The sequence below is a fragment of the Callithrix jacchus genome, chromosome 13, assembly GCF_049354715.1.
Source record: "Callithrix jacchus isolate 240 chromosome 13, calJac240_pri, whole genome shotgun sequence".
Taxonomy (NCBI): Eukaryota; Metazoa; Chordata; class Mammalia; order Primates; family Cebidae; genus Callithrix; species Callithrix jacchus.
This window is the reverse complement of record NC_133514.1, coordinates 63,685,727-63,707,989: the sequence shown is the minus strand read 5'-3', so window position 1 is coordinate 63,707,989 and position 22,263 is coordinate 63,685,727. Positions and strand designations below refer to the sequence as shown.

General features: G+C 44.2%; 1 protein-coding gene across 3 annotated transcripts in view; it reads right to left on the bottom strand.

Annotated features, from left to right (window-relative positions):
* COLEC12 (collectin subfamily member 12) overlaps positions 1-22,263 on the bottom strand; it is a 191,126-nt gene that overhangs the window by 882 nt on the left and 167,981 nt on the right. For all 3 annotated transcript variants that reach the window (XM_002757104.6, XM_054244033.2, XM_078346916.1), the window contains 4 exons: positions 18,642-19,130; positions 16,890-17,026; positions 15,347-15,456; positions 1,184-1,329 (listed from right to left, as the gene is read on the bottom strand). In XM_002757104.6, the coding sequence (XP_002757150.2) occupies positions 1,184-1,329; positions 15,347-15,456; positions 16,890-17,026; positions 18,642-19,130 (882 nt within the window). The remainder of the gene's footprint in view (positions 1-1,183; positions 1,330-15,346; positions 15,457-16,889; positions 17,027-18,641; positions 19,131-22,263) is intronic.

Genomic DNA, 22,263 nt, shown 5'->3' with positions numbered 1-22,263 from the left:
AAAGTGTCTAAAATACATCATTCAACAATGCTTATATTTTCAAAGAAATGTCTAGAAGATCTTATTCAGATGAAAAGCTAAGTTTTGTTTTGAAAGAGCCTATTCTGAGGAAGCCTGGTTCCTACTCAAATTCCAAATGGCTAAACAAAGCATACAAAAGACAAATCTGAGTTACTTGTCACCATCAATTTTAATCTCTTGTTTAGATATCTGTGTTTTCCCCTTCAGCTGACCCAGCTGTGAGTGTCTACATGTCTTAAGGTCCCTAGCACTTGGAGCAATGCCTGACACCTCAAAGGTGCTCAATAATCGTCTGTTGAATAGCAATACGGATGATTTATGCCCCACTTACTTCCAAAACTAATTTGGCCAAAATATATTTGAGGTTTTTGTTTACTGCCAACTTTTAAAACTAACTGCTTTACTGAAATATAATTCACAAATCATATAATTCACCCATTTAAAGTATATAATTCAGTGGTCTTTGGTATATTCATGAAATGATGCAATTTAGAACCAATCTAATCTAATTTTAGAATATTTCCATCACCCCAGAAAGAAACCCCATAGCCATTAGCATTCATTTCTCATTTCCTCCATCTCCCATCACAGACTTTTAATCTCATTCTGATGAAGAAAACTAAGATGTCGCATTCCAAAGAGGGTCGTGTGTTAAATGAAGCTTTAGATACATAGCCTTTGAAGTCAAGAAAATCTCCAAAAGCTGCTTTGGCTTATGAGCTTATAAGCAGCACAGACAATCTCCCTCTATTATGTATCATAGGATCTGGCCTATAGTAGATGCTCAATAGATACACGTGGAATTGAATGCTTGCCCACCTGGATTGGCTGAATGGCTATGAAAAAGGACTAACATTGGTGCTATATCTTAAAGAACAATTAACTCACAGTATAAGATATTTATCTGGGTCTGTTAGTTTAGCATTTGTTGAATACTTCCTATGCGTGAGGCACATTTATTATTTAAATTTCACAACAACCTCATGAAGAAGATACTGTGACTACTCCCCTGAGGTTAATCACCTGCCTAGTTAATAAGTGGCAGAACCAGAACTGGAACCTAACTACAGAGCCTGCATTCAGAGCCCTTGTACTCACCATCCCTCACCCTTTCATAGGACAGAAACTGGCAGCTCCCTCTTAAGTCCCATCTACTGCTTACCTGTCTCCCTGTCTTTTTCGCAAATGAAGTTATTGATGTCTTCACACTGGAAATCGTTCCACTGCCCAGCATAAATCAACCCAGCACAGTCTTCTCCTGGCCCGTGGCCATGACCCCAGTTATCCGGCTGTCCAGCTTTCCAATTTCTTTTAGCAAAACAGAAATTGAGTGTTATTTGCACAGTAATGCAAAGCTTTTCTTTACTCAAGAGCAGCAGAGAAATATGAAAAACAAAACTGAGGCATGTCATTTGTCCTGGAATGAAAATGCAGTTTAAAAAGCAGCACATGGTCTTATTCAGAATAAGGAATTGCTGTTTTACAGAGTAATGCATAACGTGGCATCTCCCTGCAGGCTTGTGATCTTTGCTGTAATGAAATCAACTCACTAGACTGGTTCATTGCAATGCGGAGGGAGTACATCTTGCTTTGGCACCGTTAGATGAATGACTTTCTAATGTGTCCTAAGAATGCTGACATCTGGGCATGTGTATGTATTTGTGTGCTTATCTATGCATTATGAGGCCATGACACACACACACACACACATGCACACATGAACACACGCACACACACGATCTTGTGAGAACCCAGACGGACCTCATACTTTCGATATCTTGCCTCTAACAAGTCCAAGAGCCAGAAAGAGAAAGTGAAAGACTTTGATATACAGTTACAAGAATCTACAGTTACAAGTAACTGGTTATGATTGTCTGGCAAAGTTATAGAAGGTTGATTGCTTTAGAAAGAAATAGTAATTTAGTCTTACTGAAAATGACTCCTTCATTTCACTGCCTTTTTTTGGGAGAGAGACTCTTAAAAACAATTTTTCTTTAGAATGAGTTCACATGGGGCTTGTTAACTTGGATGCTGCTGCTCAGAAGAGAACTTTGCCAGGGATAACAGTTCTTGATTCCGTTTCCATGAATAAATCAGGTGTGCTTCCAGAATCACCCATTGAAGGCTCAATCTTGTCTAAGAAGCAGGTTCATGAGCACAAGATTGTGGCTGCTGCCGGAAATGACAAGCCTGCCTCACATGGAGGATCTGGAAGAACATCTGCCTCAGAGCGTGCTTCCCATAAACAATGACTCATTACTGCACTGGCCACAGGGTGTCTGTCCTTGGATCACCCGAGGAGACAGCCTGTATTGCCCTGCATCTTTGGACAATGAGACCCGCAAAATCAGAGAGCAACAGGAAAGGACAGTTGAAGTTTATAGTCAAAGGATGGGGACAGGGTAGAACTGACTCCCTCACACCACATATGTATTTTGGGATTTAAAAAAATGAATATGAAGGCCAAACATGGTAGTTCACACCTGTCATCCCAGCACTTTGGGAGGCCAAGGCAGGTGGATCACCTGAGGTTAGGAGTTCGAGACCAGCCTGGCCAACATGGTGAAACCCCATCTCTAATAAAAATACAAAAATTAGCCAGGCATGGTGGTGGGCACCTGTAATTCTAGCTACTTGGGAGGCTGAGGCAAGAGAATCGCTTGTATCCAGGAGGCGGAGGTTGCAGTGAGCTGAGATTGTGCCACTGCACTCCAGCCTGGGTGACAGAGTGAGAATCTGTCTCAAAAAAAAAAAAAAAAAAATATATATATATATATATATACACACACACACATACATACACATATTAATTGAGTGGCTTCAATCAAATAAACCAAGTGATGAAAGAGAATTTAGAGCAAACCATCAATTGGTGAGAGTAAAAATGGGATGCTACTTAGAAGGGAGAGTTGGAAAATAGCTTCACTCCCTCCCTCTCTCCCACCCACCAGGCATCCAAAGCACTCCTGCCATAAGCCAGGTTATCATCTGGGTGATGGCGACATAGCAGTGCAGAGAAGAGGCAAAATCCCAGCTCTTGTAGCTTACCTAACAGAGGAGACACAATGAGTTCAAAATCTCAGTCTGTGACAATCTCAGCCTAACACCAGATAGAGAGATGAAGTTGGAAGGAAAAGTAGTTTACTTTCAGATTTTCTTTTTGGTATAACTCTTTACACCTTGTGAGATTCTTCTGGCAATGTCAACAATGCCTGAGCAGTTTGATCTTGTGGATGTACATTTTGTTCATTTTTGCAGTAATATGAGGGGGTTTGATTCCACTTTTGTTTATAAAATTTGATTCCTGAATGCATAGTGATAGGATATTCGATATTCTTGATTTCTCAGTTAATTGGGAAATTGTATAAACCTGACGTCTTTGGACTTAGAAGTCCTGCTTAATATTTTCCCCTTGCATTTCCTTTTAATTGATTTTATGTTAAATAATAAAGATGACGTATCAACCAGGCAGAGACATAACCGACTGATAAGAAAGGAGACAATCTTCATCACTTTTTTCCATTTGTTTTTCCAGGGCAGTGGGATTCCTCACATACAGTGCTCAAGGCTTTCCTTAGGACTAAAAGCAGAGGCAGGGTGCGGTGGCTTATGCCTATAATCTCAGCACTTTTGGCAGGTGGATCATGAGGTCAGGAATTTGAGATCAGCTTGGCCACCATAATGAAACCCTGTCTCTATTAAAAATATAAAAAATTAACGGCATGGTGGCAGGCATCTGTAATCCTACCTACCCAGGAGGCTGAGGCAGGAGAATCACTTGAACCCGGGAAGTGGCGGTTGCAGCAAGCTGAGATCATGCCAGTACACACCAGCTGGGCCACAGTGCGAGACCCCATCTCAAAAAAAAAGCAGAATGCAGTTCTCAGCTTTGTGGCCATGAGCTGAGGTGACTGCACTGGGCCAGCATGGGTAGGAAGTGGGTAGTCTGGAGTCATGCTGCAGGGACAATTTGTTCTGTGGACTGACCACCCAGAGTCTCAAAGCTGGCAAAGCTAAAATCACATAGAGTAATTTGTAGCAAAACCCCTCTGTCTTCATGCTTATAATAAAACAGAACATAACATGTCAAATAAGCAGAATACATATATTTTGGAGAAGAATGTCAGCTTACATAGTGCTTTAACCTCATTCACAGGTAGATTCTAGAAAGATGAATGGTTGAAGTCTGGGCCTCAAAGCCCTGAATCCTATATTTTCATACAAATGTCACAGAAGTGACCGGTAGCAGCACATACATGCACTTGGACATCACACTCTGAGTACACAAGGAATCTTGGAAATGCTTGGACTAACTGCTCCAGTGAGCTGGGAACACACACACACACAACAAATACGTATCTAATATAAGATATTTAGAATAGGATTTAGAGATCAGGTGCAGTGGTTCATGCCTGTAATCCCAACACTTTGGGAGGCAGAAGTGGGTAGATCACCTGAGGTCAGGAGTTCAAGAGCAGCCTGGCCAACATGGTGAAACTCCATCTCTACTAAAAATACAAAAATTAGGCAGGCCTGGTGGCAGGCATCTGGAGTCCCAGCTACTTGGGAGGCTGAGTCACAAGAGTCGCTTGAACCCAGGAGGTAAAAGTTGCAGTGAGCCAAGATCATGCCACTTCGCTCCAGCCTGGGTGACAGGGTGAGACTCTGTGTCAAAAAATAAAAAAATAAAAAGAATAGGATTTAGAATATAGGACCATAGAATGAATGAAAGAGCCTGGAACAGAAAGAGAACCTTTAGCGTCCTCTAATTCAGCCTAGCACAGTGGCTTACACTGTAATCCAAAGTATCTAGGGACCTATCCTCTGGCCCATTGCAGATGACCTCTCATACCACCCTTTCCCCTCAGTGGGTCCTGTCCTGCTGCAGTGCAGAAAGAGCCATTCAAGTCAGCAAGTCACGTTGTGTGTTTCACAGGAAATAAGCCTGAGCTCAATCTGTGTGTGCCCTAAGCCTTTGGCTTCTGTTCCATGTCACTGCTGCTTTCTGTCTGTTTTAGCACTCTCTGTATCAACCAGGTCTCAGCATGAAAAACGAGGTGAGGCTGAGAGGTGTGGAGAGAGCCTTTTATCCCTGTGTATTTACCCTTTAACAGTAACTGCAAAACCTGCAAACTGTTTTAAAAGGATTGTAGGTGTGCTGGGAGAAAAGAATAAGGAGAAAGTATGGTACTTAATTCTTCTCAGTCTGGACAAGGCATGGGATGGTGCCAGACCCATCAACTTTCTATTTTTTTGGAAGAAGGATTGGTGCTAACTCTTCTTTGAATGTTTGGTAGAATTTGGCTGTGAAGCCATCTGGTCCTGGGCTTTTTTGGGAGGTTTCTGATTGTTACTTCAATCTCCTTATTTGTTATTAGGTTGGCCAGGCTATTTCTTCCTTTTTTCCTCATTTTTTAAAGAGATGGGGTCTTGCTCTGTTACTTAGGCTGGTCTTGAAGTCTTTGTCTCAAGTGATGCTCCCACCTCAGCCTACACTTTCTGTTTCTTCTGGATCCAGTCTTGGTAGGCTGTATGTTTCTAGGAAGTTATCCATTCTTCTAGGTTGTCCAATTTGTTGGTGAATAATTGTTCATAATAGTCTCTTGTGATGACCTGTTCCAGAAATCACTGCTGGGGGCAGGGGAAAGGGAGGTGGATGGGCTAATGCTTGGAGGCCATGGATGCAAAGACAAGAAGAGTAAAAGTGAGTCTGAATAGAAGGAGATTATTTGGAGCAGTTTATAATGGTGAGAGACCCCCGAGAGCTTGAAGCCTAGTCCCCATTCCCAGGCCATGCAGAGAAACTTTTTCTTGTCTTTTTCACAAACGTGTTGTGGGAATTAAGTGAGACACTGTGTGGACATCCCAATCAGGATACTGTAAAATTCTATGTAGTATTTATCTGCAAGCGCTAACTAATGTAATAATTATGACGATAATAGTAACAATAATACCAATACCAGCAGATACTATTTCTTGAGCACTTCCTATGTGTATCTATTACACATAGATATCACATGTTATTTTCACAATACTGCCATAGGTACTTTTGTAAAATTCATCTTATAAATGGAGACGTAGAGGTCTTACAGGGTTGAGTAACTCGCATGAGGCATCACAGCTTTGAGTGTTGCTGGGTCAAGGCCCAGAACCCCGATCTCACTGATGCTAGAGCCTGCATTCCCTCCCTTGACTGCGCTGGCTTTCTTTCTAGTTTGTGCAATGTTTATTATTATATGTCAAATTAAATTAGCTTTTGGTATTGAAACCTCATAACATGCCTGCCTAAATTATTCTTGCTTTTAAAATTTGATCCTGGGGATTTTTATGTGCCTAGGTATTCCTTGGGGTGGAACATGAGAAGCGCAGCCTGTGTGGTGGCTGAGGTGCTGAAGCTGAGGCTTTTGGGAGGTTCCAAAATGGCCATGATTGGGGACTGGGTGCCCAGTAAGGTGTCTGGTGACGTCCTTCTTTTCAGGTCCTGGGTACCAAGCCAGTGCACTCCATCCAAATCATGTAATTCTTGCTGGACCCCAGGGAAGAGGAGAAAAGTTTCACCTTGGGAGAGCTGGCATAGACAGCAATGTTCCAACTCAATCCATTCCATATGGACCAATCCAGTTTCTTCTTGCAGAAAGGCTTAAGATTGAATTTCTTAGTGAGTCTAACCCAGACCTTTTGTGCATTTATGGCAGTGAAAAAAGTGGAGAAGATGATATTTTTTTCAGCTTCTCCTAATTATCTTAAAAAAAAAAAAAAAAAAAGACCCCAACGCTCTTGGCTGTCAAAAAAGCAGATTTTGTCTTTTTAAGAAAATAGTCTCTTTCTCCCATCCCCACCTCCAACCTTCTACAGCTGCTGTTTTAGATGTCGATTCCTGCAACTGTTTTGCATCTGTTAAAGTGCATCCCTGCTGTGTTGGACACTTTCCTTGACTTACCAGGAAAATTGCCAAGTGCCAGAGTATGCCAGGGGGTACTCCTTCCTCTCCCCAGGAGAGGTACAGAGGAGCAGACAGGGTTTCCGACAGGCCCACAGCACAGATCCACTAGCTCTTGGGGGCAGTCTGAGACTCACCTTCAGAGCAGACCTAAAATATTCTAATGTTCCAACTCAGTATTTCGCCACATGTTTTTTTTTTATAAAGAGATGTCCTGGCTAGGTGTGGTGGCTCATGCCTGTGATCCCAGTGCTTTGGGAGGCCAAGATGGGAGGATCACTTGAGGCTAGGAGTTTGAGACCAAGCAGGGCAACATAGTGGACCACATTTGTACAAAACCTTAAAAAGTTAGCTGGGGGGAGGACTCAAGATGGCGCTGTGAAACAACCCAGGATTGAAGCTCATGGTCAATGCGTGGAGAGGGTGAGTCAGGGCTGCATTTCCAGACGGATCTTTGTTGCCCACAGAACGGGGAAATTCCTAGGTATAAAAGAGACACGGAACGCCAGGCAGAGGTTTTGGCTGGTGCAGCCGGCAGCCGGTGTGGCGGCGGCCCGCGCTGTAGCAGCGCTACACTCCGCACAAAGCACACTGGTCCGGGTGCCCTGTTGAACTGGCAACCTGAGACTTGAGAGGGCTGAACTTGAGACTGAATGGGACTTGGACAGTGAGCCAGTCCAAAAGATTCCAGGGACACAGCGTTTGGGGTAGCGCAGTGGGACAAACAAAACGGCGATTCCAAACGCTCCCAGTGGAGAGGTTCCCTGAGACCACAGCTCCGTGGGGGAGGGCCATATGCCATTACCGAGGCAAATCGCCCCTACTGAGGTACACGCCCATTGCTGATGCAGCCTGCCATTGCCAAGGCAACCTGCTACAACAGAGAGACTCTGCCACAGGGCGTAGCCCGTGACAGCAGGGCGGAGACCCCAGCAGAAGGGCAGAGCCTGCAGCAACAGGGTGAACCTCACACCAGCAGGGTGGAGCCTTGGCAGGCAAATAGTGACTAGACTGCCTCCTAGCTGGGCAGGACAGTGCTGTGGACACTCATGAGGAAAGCCCCAACCTCCCCAGACAGAGCATCTGAGAAAAAAAGGGTTTTTTTTTATGAGTTATGTTGCAGCAGAATTAAACATAGCAGCCTAACAGCCCTGAATGAACAACAGAGCTCACAGCTCAGCAATTGAGCTCCTATAAAGTACAGACTGTCTCCTCAAGCAGCTCCCTGACCCCTCTATATCCAAAAGATTGACATTTGGCAGGAATCATTCTGGGACAAAGATAGCAGAAAAAGAAACTGGTAGCATCCCTTACTGTTCCGCAGCTGCTATAGGTGCACCCCAGACAAGCAGGGCCTGGAGTGGACCTCAGCAGTCATACAGTGAAGGGGCTAGACTGGTAGAAGGAAAACCAAGTAACAGAAATACTTCCTCATCAACAATCTGGGTGTCCACTCAGAGACCCAATTGAAAAGTCAGCAACTACACAGATGACAGGTGGATAAATCCACAAAGATGGGAAGAAACCAGCGCAAAAAGGAGGAAAACACCCGAAACCAGAACATCTCGCCTCCTAGAAAGGACCAAAACTCCTCACCAGCAAGGGAACAAAGCTGGACAGAGAATGACTGTGACAAAATGACGGAATTAGACTTCAGAAGGTGGATAATGAGAAACTTTTGTGAGCTAAAAGAACATGTTTTAAATCAATGCAAAGAAACTAAGAACCTTGAAAAAAGATATGAAAAAAGATTTGAGGAAATGATAACAAGAATGGAAAACTTAGAGAGGAATATGAATGAATTAAAGGAGCTGAAAAACACAATACGAGAACTTCGCGAAGCATGCACAAGTTTCAATAGCCAAATTGACCAAGCAGAAGAAAGAATATCAGAAGTCGAAGATCAACTCAATGAAATAAAACGAGAAACCAAGATCAGAGAAAAAAGCGCAAAAAGGAAAGAACAAAGTCTCCAAGAAATGTGGGACTATGTGAAGAGACCTAATCTAAGTTTGATAGGCGTACCAGAATGTGACAAAGAGAATGAATCCAAGCTGGAAAATACTCTTCAGGATATTATCCAGAAAAATTTCCCCCACCTAGCAAGACAGGCCAACACTCAATTGCAGGAAATACAGAGAACACCACAAAGATATTCCGCAAGAAGAGCAACCCCAAGGCACATAATCATCAGATTCAACAAGGTTGAAATAAAGGAGAAAATACTAAGGGCAGCCAGAGAGAAAGGTTGGGTCACCCACAAAGGGAAGCCCATCAGACTCACAGCAGATCTCTCGGCAGAAACACTACAAGCCAGAAGAGAGTGGGGGCCAATATTCAACATCCTCAAAGAAAAGAACTTTCAACCCAGAATTTCATATCCAGCCAAACTGAGCTTCAGAAGTGAAGAAAAAATAAAATCCTTTGCGAACAAGCAAGTACTCAGAGATTTTGTCACCACCAGGCCTGCTTTACAAGAGCTCCTGAAAGAGGCACTACACATAGAAAGGAACAACCAGTACCAGCCATTCCAAAATCACATTAAATGCTAAAGAGCATCAACATAATGAAGAATCTACAACAACCAACGGGAAGAACAGCCAGCTAGCATCAAAATGGCAGTATCAAATTCACACATAACAATATTAACCCTAAATGTAAATGGACTAAATGCACCAATCAGAAGACACAGACTGGCAAATTGGATAAAAAGCCAAAACTCATCAGTGTGCTGTATCCAGGAAACCCATCTCACATGCAAGGATACACAAAGGCTCAAAATAAAGGGATGGAGGAAGATTTACCAAGCAAATGGAGAATAAAAAAAAGCAGGAGTTGCAATTCTCATCTCTGATAAAATAGACTTTAAAGCAACAAAGATCAAAAGAGACAAAGAAGGCCATTACATAATAGTAAAAGGATCGATACAACAAGAAGAGCTAACGATCCTAAACATATATGGACCCAATACAGGAGCACCCAGATACATAAGGCAACTTCTTAATGACTTACAAAGAGACTTAGACTCCCACACAATAATAGTGGGAGACTTTAACACTCCACTGTCAATATTAGACAGATCAACCAGACAGAAAATCAACAAGGATATCCAGGGCTTGAACTCAGACCTGGAGCAAGCAAACCTGATAGACATTTACAGGACTCTCCACCCCAAATCCACAGAATATACATTCTTCTCACCACACATCACACCTACTCTAAAATTGACCACATAATTGGAAGTAAAGCACTGCTCAGCAAATGCAAAACAACTGAAATCATAACAAACAGTCTCTCAGATCATAGTGCAATCAAGTTAGAACTCAGAATTCAGAAACCAACCCAGAACCGCACAGCTTCATGGAAACTGAACAACTGGCTCTTAAATGTTGACTGGATAAACAATGAAATGAAGGCAGAAATAAAGAAGTTCTTTGAAACCAATGAGAACGAAGACACAACATGCCAGAATCTCTGGGACACATTTAAAGCAGTCTCTAGAGGAAAGTATATAGCAATAAGTGCCCATATGAGGAGAATGGAGAGATCCAAAATTGACACCCTATCGTCAAAATTGAAAGAGCCAGAGGAGCAAGATCAAAAAAACTCAAAACCCGGCGGAAGACAAGAAATAACTAAGATCAGAGCTGAACTGAAAGAGATAGAGACACAAAAAACCCTTCAAAAAATCAATAAATCCAAGAGCTGGTTTTTTGAAAAGATCAACAAAATAGACAGACCACTAGCCAGATTGATTAAAAAGAAAAGAGAGAACAACCAAATAGATGCAATAAAAAATGATAAAGGGGAAATCACCACAGATTCCATAGAAATTCAAACCATCATCAGAGAATATTACAAACAACTCTATGCACATAAACTAGTAAACCTGGAAGAAATGGATAAATTCCTGGACTCCTGTGTCCTCCCAAGCCTAAACCAGGAGGAAGCTGAAACTATGAATAGACCAATAACAAGGGCAGAAGTCGAGGCAGCAATTAAGAGCCTACCACACAAAAAAAGCCCAGGTCCAGATGGGTTCACAGCCGAATTCTACCAGACACACAAAGAGGAGCTGGTACCATTCCTTCTGAAACTATTCCAAATAATCCAAAAAGAAGGAATCCTTCCCAAATCATTTTATGAGACCAATATCATCCTGATACCAAAACCCGGCAGAGACCCAACAAGAAAAGAAAACTTCAGGCCAATATCCATGATGAACATAGATGCAAAAATCTTCAATAAAATATTGGCAATCCGATTGCAATAGCAAATCAAAAAACTTATTCATCATGATCAAGTAGGATTCCTCCCGGGGATGCAAGGCTGGTTCAACATATGCAAGTCTATAAACATAATTCACCACATAAACAGAACCAAAAACAAAAACCACATGATTATCTCAATTGATGCAGAGAAGGCATTTGACAAAATTCAACAGCCCTTTATGCTAGAAACCCTCAATAAACTCGGTATCAATGGAACATATCTCAAAGTAATAAAAGCTATTTATGACAAACCAACAGCCAATATCATACTTAATGGGCAAAAACTGGAAGCATTCCCTTTGAAATCCAGCGCTAGACAAGGATGCCCTCTTTTACCACTCCTATTCAATATAGTACTGGAAGTTCTAGCCAGAGCAATCCGGCAAGAAAAAGAAATAAAGGGTATTCAAATAGGAAAGGTGGAAGCCAAATTGTCTCTATTTGCAGACGACATGATAGTATACCTAGAAGACCCCATCGCCTCAGCCCAAAAACTCCTGAAACTGATAAGCAACTTCAGCAAAGTCTCAGGATATAAAATCAATGTGCAAAAATCACAAGCCTTCCTCTACACCAATAACAGACTTAAAGAAAGCCAAATCAAGAACGAACTGCCATTCACAATTGCTACAAAAAGAATAAACTACCTTGGAATACAACTCACAAGGAACGTAAGGGACCTCTTCAAGGAAAACTACAAACCACTGCTCAACGAAATCAGAGAGGACACAAACAGATGGAGAAACATTCCATGTTCATGGTTAGGAAGAATTAATATCATAAAAATGGCTATACTGCCCAAAGTAATTTACAGAATCAACGCTATACCCATCAAGCTGCCATGGACTTTCTTCACAGAACTGGAAAAAACCACCATGAACTTCATATGGAACCAAAAGAGAGCCCGCATAGCCAATTCAATTCTAAGCAAAAAGAACACAGCGGGGGGCATCACACTACCGGATTTCAAACTATACTACAAGGCTACAGTAATCAAAACAGCATGGTACTGGTACCAAAACAGATATATAGACCAATGGAACAGAACAGAGGCATCGGAGGCAACACAACATATCTACAACCATACAATCTTTGATAAACCTGACAAAAACAAGCAATGGGGAAAGGATTCCCTGTTCAACAAATGGTGTTGGGAAAACTGGCTAGCCATGTGCAGAAAGCAGAAGCTGGACCCCTTCCTGACACCTTACACCAAAATTAACTCCAGATGGATTAAAGACTTAAACATAAGTCCTGGCACCATAAAAACCCTAGAGGAAAATCTAGGCAAAACCATCCAGGACATAGGAGTAGGCAAGGACTTCATGAACAAAACACCAAAAGCATTGGCAACAAAAGCCAAAATAGACAAATGGGACCTAATGAAACTCCACAGCTTCTGCACGGCAAAAGAAACAGTCACTAGAGTGGATCGGCAACCAACAGAATGGGAAAAAATTTTTGCAGTTTACCCATCTGACAAAGGGCTGATATCCAGAATTTACAAAGAACACAAACAGATTTACAGGAAAAAAACAAACAAGCCCATTCAAAATTGGGCAAAGGATATGAACAGACACCTTACGAAAGAAGACATATATGAGGCCAACAATCATATGAAAAAATGCTCATCGTCACTGGTCATCAGAGAGATGCAAATCAAAACCACATTGAGATACCATTTCATGTCAGTTGGAATGGTGATCATTAAAAAATCTGGAGACAACAGAAGCTGGAGAGGATGTGGAGAAAAAGAAACACTTTTACACTGTTGGTGGGAGTGTAAATTAGTTCAACTATTGTGGAAGACAGTGTGGCGATTCCTCAAGGCCTTAGAAATAGAAATTCCATTTGACCCAGCAATCCCATTACTGGGTATATATCCAAAGGACTATAAATCGTTCTACTATAAGGACACATGCACACGAATGTTCATTCCAGCACTGTTTACAATAGCAAAGACCTGGAATCAACCCAAATGCCCATCGATGATAGACTGGACTGGGAAAATGTGGCACATATACACCATGGAATATTATGCAGCAATCAGAAATGATGAGTTTGTGTCGTTTGTAGGGACATGGATGAATCTGGAGAACATCATCCTCAGCAAACTGACACAAGAACAGAAAATGAAACACCGCATATTCTCACTCATAGGAGGGTGATGAAAAATGAGAACACATGGACACAGGGAGGGGAGTACTAAACACTGGGGTCTATTGGGGGGAAAAGGGGAGGGCCAGCGGGAGGGGTAGGCGGGGAGGGATAGCCTGGGGAGAAATGCCAAATGTGGGTGAAGGGGAGAAAGGAAGCAAAACACACTGCCATGTGTGTACCTATGCAACTGTCTTGCATGTTCTGCACATGTACCCCCAAACCTAAAATGCAATAAAAAATTAAAAAAAAAAAAAAGTTAGCTGGGTGCGGTGATGTGCACCTGTAGTCCCAGGGACTCGGGAGTCTAAGGTGGGAGGATCGCTTGAGCTGGGGAGATAAGAGGCTACAGTGAGCCACGATCGTGCCATTGCACTTCAGCCTGGGCAACAGAGTAAGACCTTGTCTCTTAAAAACAAACAAATAAAAACAAAAGAGAGATGGCCTTATTCTGGTTTCCTCCTTTATCCTCTGATCCTACTTACATAGAGAGTTTAAAAGTACAAAAGAGCCTGTTTATCCAAATGCACATTACACGCACACAGGGACATTTTAAAAACTCGATCTGGCTTCTCCATCATCTCTGACCTTGCTTCCTGCTGCTCGGTTGATACGGGCCTAGGCCTCAATGCCCATGAGACTGTCTTAGGCCTCAAACACCCTTGTTTCCTCCTCTCCTGGGACAGCCCCAGAGGCTATACCATGTACTCTGGCTAGTGCTCAGAAGGTGCTTCCAATGCTGTGATGCTCTTGTGCCTGGTGGAGCCTCTGCAGGGTCTGGCTGCCCTGTCTCTAGCAAACTAAAGATTATTCAGAGGGACATTTAAAAAAACCCAATAAATTCTGCTTCATTTATTACAGTTCCTCGCAATTTTCACACGCCCTACAGGCAAAGCCAGAGTACAGAGACGTGAAAATAAATCTGGTACAATATAGTCATTGTTAGATCTTTGGGTAGATTTAGGGACGGAGCTGACACCCCCTGGGGAAGAATGAGGCCCTGGAGACTTGTAGGTTATCTGAGAAGGTACCTCAAAGTGGTTCTGTTCTTTGTTGCTCCTGTCATAGAACTTAGGTCACACTGGACTTACGGGGAATCTTCAAACCTCTAGGGGATGGTTATCCTGCAAATGCAACTTTGTTTATAGTGTACGTCCTCTGTGTAGGAAAACCACACATTTGTAGTTTCCTTGTTTTTGTTTTTGGGATGGAGTCTTGCTCTGTGGCTTACGCTGGATGTGATCTTGGCTCACTACAACCACCGCTTCCTGGGTTTAAGTGATTCTTCTGCCTCAGCCTCCTGAGTAGCTGGAATTAAACGCATGCGCCATCACATCTGGCTAATTTTTGTGCTATTTTTAGAAGAGATGGGGTTCCACCATGTTGGCCAGGCTGGTCTCGAACTTCTGACCTCAAGTGATCCACCCACCTCAGCCTCCCAAAGTGCTGGGATTATAGGCATGAGCCACTGTGCTCAGCCATGAAAATTACACATCTGTAGTTTCTAATCACACTCTGTGCAGAAGCCCAGCTGGAGTCAGGGGTACCCACAGTGTAATCCTGAAGGGAGCTCCCCAGTCCTCAGAAACATGCCTGGGGTGAATGCTGAACATGCCTGAGGTTGCCTGGGCTTCATCATCCTTTCCTGTAGCGTTTAGAAGAAATGCCTCAGCCAGAAGTATTATGCTGTGTGGTTTTATGAGTCTCATGATTTTTTTCTTAGAAAAGAAAAGAAATTCACTCCATGAAGAGAAGAAAGGAAAGCCCTATTTGGCAGCAGATCGACTGTCAACCATGATTTCCCCAGGGGAAATACGCAACTGGTACCAGGAGCCTGGTTAGACAGGAGTGTCTAAGACACGAGGTCATTAAGGAAGAAACTGTTGGAAGTTGGGCAAGAGGTGACAACAGAACAGTGAGAGCCTGACCACCAATCTGGAAGCTTCTGAGTACTTACTTGTAGTCTGGAGATGTCCCATCCAGCCACTTCCATTCATTTTCATTCTCCGAGTCTGTGAGGCCGATCCAGTGGCTCTCTCTCCCTACCATCTGTTTTTTTATCCATTGCTGAAAAACAAACCAGGGATAGTGTGTGACTATTTCTCAGAACAGATGTCTCAGGCCCTGTTCTTTAACATTTAGAAAAAAGGACAATTTAAAAGAGGACGTTTGTCAGAAAGTTTGCCCGCTTTTGCTTTCTGCTTCTTCATTGCTACTTGTTTTGTTTTGCACTGCTTGAGGGGCTTTGGCTTTCTTCCTCTTCCAAGTTTACAAGTGAAGTTAAAGCGAGGCTCTTCCTCTAAATCACTCAGACTAAATGAATGTCCACTGGTCCCATTTCCTCCTACCACCCACCCAGTTCTCCCATGTCCTGATCATAGGAACAGTCATGGTATTATTGGGCACTTCCTTGGGGCCAGGCCCCATGTGCAGTGTGTTGCACGCAGCATGTCTTTAAGCTTTTAGAGCAACTCATTTAACAAACATGAGAAGTAGCCGAGCTGGGCTTGGGCCCTGGTCTGTGTATTCTAAAATTGGGTGTGGTGGCACACACTTGTAGTCCCAGCTACTCAGGAGGTTGAGGCAGGAGAATCACTTGCACCCGGGAGGTGGAGGTTGCAGTGAGCCAAGATCATGTCACTGCACTCCAGCCTGGGCAACAGAGTAAGACCCTGTTTCAAACACACAAAAAAACCCCCAAAAACAAATAACATAGGTGGGGCCACATCCTGGGGGTTGGCTCAGTCTCAGGCACAGGTGCTTGGTCACTCTCTTCCGTGTGCTTATTCCAGTCAGTTACTATAGGAAACATCTGTTTGCAGGATTGTGTCTGCTGGATATAACTTAGGGAAAAGGGAGGAGGCCACTGGAATGGTGCTGCATTGTTGCTAGACAGGCCACAGTTTCGGTCTCAGTCTCCATTTACTGCATAAACCTTGCTGGGCCTCAGTTTTCCTATCTGTCAAATGAGGATAATAATAATACCTATGTTCTAGGGTTGCTGTGAGGTTTAAGGGAGGAAATGCCTCACACAGTGCCTGGCATATAGAAGGGACTGAATGAGTAGACACTATCATTATCCTGTGTGGGCTCTGCCTCCTCAGCCTTCTTTGCTCTTCCTGACCCCTCTGGGGCCAGGCCTGGTCCTTTGCATCTCATTCCACCCCTACAGTGTTCATGCCTCTGCTTCTGTCCCTACATGTGCCTGGTGGCAGCCTTCAAGTTTCCCTGCATTATAATTATTTCAACAGCCACCAGAAGGAGCCACACAGCTCCAGGCTTGATAGGCAGTATCTTCCAGGAAGAAGCATGCAGAGACAATTCCAATGCCATGAATACTTCTAGCCACTGGATAAAACCCAAATCTCTGTAATGTTGCTGTTCACGTTTACATGACTAGGAATTTGTGCTATCTATGAATCCCCAAAAAGCATGCAATTTCCAGATGTAAACCATCCTTAAATTATAGTTTTCTCCAACCAAGTATGTGGCAGGCATACCTGTTCTTCTCTAGTGTTTATGAAAACGAGATGTGAAGACTTGTCTTCACAGAAAAGCTTTGCGTCCTCAAAAATTTCTTTCTCAACAGAAAAATAGTAGCATTTGTCTGTGAAGTTCTTCCAGTGAGGCGGGCAGCCTAGGAATGCAAAAGTTGAAAACACTGATTAAAAAATCACAGAGCACACTCTGCCTTTCTTCAGCTGTGTTTCAGAGCTGCCATCCTGCTGGGAGCAGCCTGAGTGTCCCTGCGCGAGGGCCGTGGCTGATGTTCACAGATGTACTCGCAGCAAGGATGAGCCCAGAGTGGACTGCAGAGCACAAGTCAAAAACACATAATCTGGAAAAGATCTTTGACTGCGTCTTTGGTCTTTTGCATCTGGATCCATCTTCACAATGACAGAAATAACAGAAGCAACAACGAGAAGGAGGGCAGGCACAGATGTTCAGCTTCAGTCTGGAATCATATGAACCTATGAACAGCTGGATGTGAGGAGCCAGCACCAAAACTGGGCTCATGGATCAACAAAGATAACCCAGGCCTCACCGACCAAAATAAGTAGAATAGGGGTTGGGTCAAAAAAGAGAAAAACAGGCTGGGTTGCTAACCAAACATTTGAGTTTTGCCAAAGGTTCAATTATGAAAAGACTAGAAGGCACTGTAACATCTAACACATTCTCAAAAAGAAATCAAATGTAGGCATCAATAGCAGAGGGTTTCATCGCATGCTGATGGAGTTAACCGAGAGAGCCATCTACCCCCAGAATGAGGACATAAAACAAGGGAACAGTGGTCAGGGCGGCCAGCTGTGGGCTTCCCTGAAGGAAGTGTTTTGCGTTGTGTTTGTCTTCTGAGGGCTGGTTCCTATAAATAAACAAATGCTCACACCTGGAATCCTAGCAATTTGCAAGGCTGAGGCGAGTGTGTTGCTTGAGGCCAGGAGTTCAAGACTAGCCTGGGCAACATAGCAAGACCTTGTTTCCACAAAAAATAAAAGATTAGCCAGGTGTGGCAGTACACCTCTGTGGTTCCAGCGACACAGGAGTCTGGGTAGGAAGATCACCTATGCCCAGGAGGTCAAAGCTGCAGTGAGCTGTGTTCGCACCACTTCACTCCATCACTCCAGCCTGGGTGACAGAGTGAGACCCTGTCTCATTCATATATACATACATACATACATACATACATACTTACATACATACTACATAAAACAAATGAGTGCGAGAGAACCTGATGGTGTTTAAAGAGAAACACATGCCTGGTGTGGAGTCCTGTACTGGTGGCAGGGCCCCTGTGCCAGCCCCTATGATGCCTTCACTGTTAAACAATATGAAATAGGGGACAAGACATGGTGGCTCACAACTGTAATCCCAGCACTTTGGGAGGCCAAGGCGGATGGATCCCTTGAGGCCAGGAGTTTGAGACCGGCCTTGGCCAACATGGCGAAACCTTGTCTCTACTGAAAATACAAAAATTAGTTGGGCGTGGTGGCATATTCCTGTAGTCCCAGCTACTTGGGAGGCTAAGGCAGGAGAATCAATTGAACCTGGGAGGTGGAGGTTACTGTGAACTGAGATCATGCCACTGCCCTCCAGCCTGGACAACAGAGTGAGACCATGTTTCAAAACAAAAATACGAACAACAAAAAACCCAAAACCAAAAAACAAATAACATGGATGGGGCCACACAGTGGGGGTTGGCTCAGCACGTGCACTGTCCTGTTCCCCTGGTGGGAGGGAGGATTCAGACTTACCATTATCCTCCGGTGCTGGGGTGGGCTCATTCTGCAGGGCCAGGGGCACCACTGCTCCTGAAGGGCCAGGGGGACCGGGGGGACCCTTGGGTCCTGGCATGCCTGGTACCCCAGGCAAACCTGGAAGTCCCCGAGGTCCAGGCACCCCAGGCTCCCCCACGGTGCCCTGTAGTCCCTGGAATCCAGGAGGGCCATGGGGGCCGGGGAGTCCTTCTTTGCCTGGTGGGCCTGGGGGGCCTGGGTCCCCACTGGGGCCCTGAGGGCCAGGCTTCCCGGGGGAACCACGGGAGCCTTTAGGTCCCTGGGAGCCTTTAGAGCCTTTGCTGCCACGTTCTCCAGGGGGACCAACTGGTCCCATTGGGCCTCTCTCACCCGCAGGGCCAGGTGGTCCAGGCTCCCCCTTCTCTCCTTTCTGTCCCTTGTTGCCAGTTGGACCAGGGGGTCCCTGGGATCCTCTGTCACCTTTTGGACCCCTGGGGCCAGGTGGACCTAAAACACAAAGAAAAAGGCATCAACATGAAATCCACTGAGTGATAGTTATGAATAATTTTTCTTATAAAATGTCCAAATTGAAAAAATCTAGCATGCGAAATATATACATAAGGGAAAGATTATTTGTTTATCATACTACTGTTGATTGTTATGGGCTAAATTATGTCCTCCTCCAAGTTCTTATGTTGAAGCCCTAACCTCCAGCATCTCAGGATGGGACTGTATTTAGAGAGACGGCCTTCACGGAGGTTATCGAGTTAAAACGAGGTGACATGGATGACCCTACTCCAATAGGACTGGTGTCCTTAAAGAAGAGGGGATTAGGTCACAGACACATAGAGGAAAGATCGCTTGAAGACACAGGGAGAAGAGGAACACCTGCAAACAAGGAGGGAGGCCTCGGAGGAAACAACACTGCTGACACCTTGATCTTGGACCTGCGGCCTCCAGGAGCATAAGGAGAGAAATGTCTGTTGTTCAAGCCTCCCAGTCTGTGCACTTTGTTACGGCAGCACAAGCAAGCCAATATGCTTTATGTTCTTCAGTAAGCTCACCCTTCCTCTTCAATCTTTTAGAATGTATTGTAACAGTGCACAACTTTTTAGCATCCCACTGATATCCTTCATGGTGACACTGGCAGCCAGGGGCTTATTCTTCATAGGGACTCACATGATTAACCTGGGGTTCTCTTAGTCACCTGGGCCTATGTTGTCACCAGCAGGAAAGTTATGCAGACCAGGATCAGGATTTCCTCATTTATTTCCTCTTTTAATTAATTTGATAAATATTTATTAAAGACCTATTATATGACAAGTACCGTGTTAAGGTATTGTGGGATGAAGAATTGAAGGAGATCAAAAAATGCCATCAGGTGTTGAGAGGCATTGGCATATTAATTCTCTCCCTATAACCAAGCCTATAACCTCCCTATAACCTTCTTCTCTGTTGTACCCCAGTTGGCATGCCTGTCTTGTCCATCAAAGCTGTGGGGATGCTGCTGTCCTTAGAGCTGAGCCTCACTGACTCATGGGCCAGCTCACAGGGACTGGAGGTCTCTGTGAGGAAGACTGGTAGGGCTTTGCTGCCCATTGTGGACAGGTGTCCAGACTTTCTGGATTGGTTTATAAGTCTAATAATACACATAAGAAAGGTAGGCCAGACAAAAAAGTTATGTGGACCATCTAATTGGGAAGGAAAGCAAATACTGCTCATCCCCATCATCCCATAGAGAGGCCCATGTAACAGGATTGTTTTGCTTTCTTTAATTTCTCAGGGGTAACAGGAAATTTCACACAAATATTCTCCTACCAGGAACGGTATAGTGAATGACAATTTTCAGGATACTTTCACATACATTATGCCACCTGACCTTGCCTAGGATGTAGTTTTCTCATTGCACAGATGAGGACATGTAGGGCCAGAGGTGCCAAGCTATTTGTTTGAGAATACTTAGCTACTAGGAACAGACACCAAGGAGAGTAAGACATGGCCAATAAAGTCAATAAAATCACAATCTAGTAGTGGACCTGGGACATGAACTCAGGTCTTCTGATGTTGAAATGAATGAATCTGAAATCTCACAATTCTGCATGAATAAGTAAAAGCCATGCTTTCTCTCACTCTCTCTCTCTAAGAGACAGAGCCTCATTCTTTTTATTCAGAGACAGTTTCGCTCTGTCACCCAGGCTGGAGCACAGTGGCATGATCACAGTTCACTGCAAATTTGGACTCCTGGGCTGAAGCAATCCTCCAGCCTCAGCTTCCGCCCATGTAGCTGGGACTACAGGCTTGTGCCGCAATGCCTGATTTTTATTTTTATTTTTTTTGTAGGGATGGGTGTCTCACTATGTTGCCCAGGCTGACCTCAAACTCCTGGCCTCAAGCGTTAAAGTGCTGGGATTACAGGTGTGAGCCACTGTGCCTGGCCTTATTTTTTCTATAGAAGCAGAAAGCCTGTAAAGTTGGAAGGATGGGAGTGCTGGAGTGATGGAGGATGGGTGGCAGATCTACCCTAAGTTCCTTTAACCCTCCTGTTCCTTGTCCTTCCTCTCCCATTGGTCTGAGGACAGAATCATGAAGCAACCCTTCCCACCTCTGTAGGGGGATCTCCCTGTTTCCCTCCCTATCCTAGGTCTTATTGGATGTCTACTGTACCCATATCCATGGCTCCCAGTTAAGCCAATCTATCTGTGTTCTCTCTTAGCAGAAGCTTAGTCTCTGGACTTAGTTTCCTTATCTAAAGCTACCCATATGTTGCTCACAGATTTATCAGCAAGACCCTCTTCCAGTGGTAAGAGAGTTTATGCTAATGGCAAGACCTGGTGTAAATGCATTCTTTCTAGTGTTATCTGCTCCATAAATGGGAGACTTTGGAAGACTTAGGGATGAAGCCACTTCTATCTGGACTTATGTCACTGACCTCTGCTCACAGCTCTTGTTAGCTCCTCCTTGTCTTCAGCAATCCTTAAGCCCAGCTCTGATCTCCACTTGCTCCAGAATACGCAGCTCCACCTGATCAGTCTGGCATGAAGGCTCCTCCCAGCCCGGTCTTGCCCATGTTTACTCCATCCTCCTCTGTACTTTCTACATCTCTTCTCTGACAATTTCCTCTGCCCACGTCCTTCTGTAAAATTCCTGGCATCCTCCCAGGTCACTTCAGTTGGAAGTTTTCACTTCTGTAATCTCTTAGTCCTTGTTTGTTCTACTCAGGGCTCTGGGTCCTTATTTACACCTGCTAGTTGAAGGGTCCATTTTCTCTGGTTTTGCCAGCACCTTTAACCTGCGTGTTTATGGCTGAACTTCTTGTCTCTTTGCTGTGCATGTTCTCCTTCCATCATCCCTTCTCCCACCACATTGCCACAACCCTCTTTTCCTCACCCTGACCTGGTCATGACCCTAGTGTGGGCTCTCTTCTTCCTACCGGTCTCTCTTTTTTGGAAGGTGTTCACAGTAACTTCTTAATTGATCTTCCTACCTGTGATTCCTCTCCATTCATTCCTCTCTGCCTTTTGTCTTCCTTAAGCCCAGCTCTGATTTCTACTTGCTCAAGAATATGCAGCCCCATCTGATCAGTCTGGCATGAAGGCTCCTCCCAGCCTGGCCTCCCCCATGTTTACTCCATCCTCCTCTG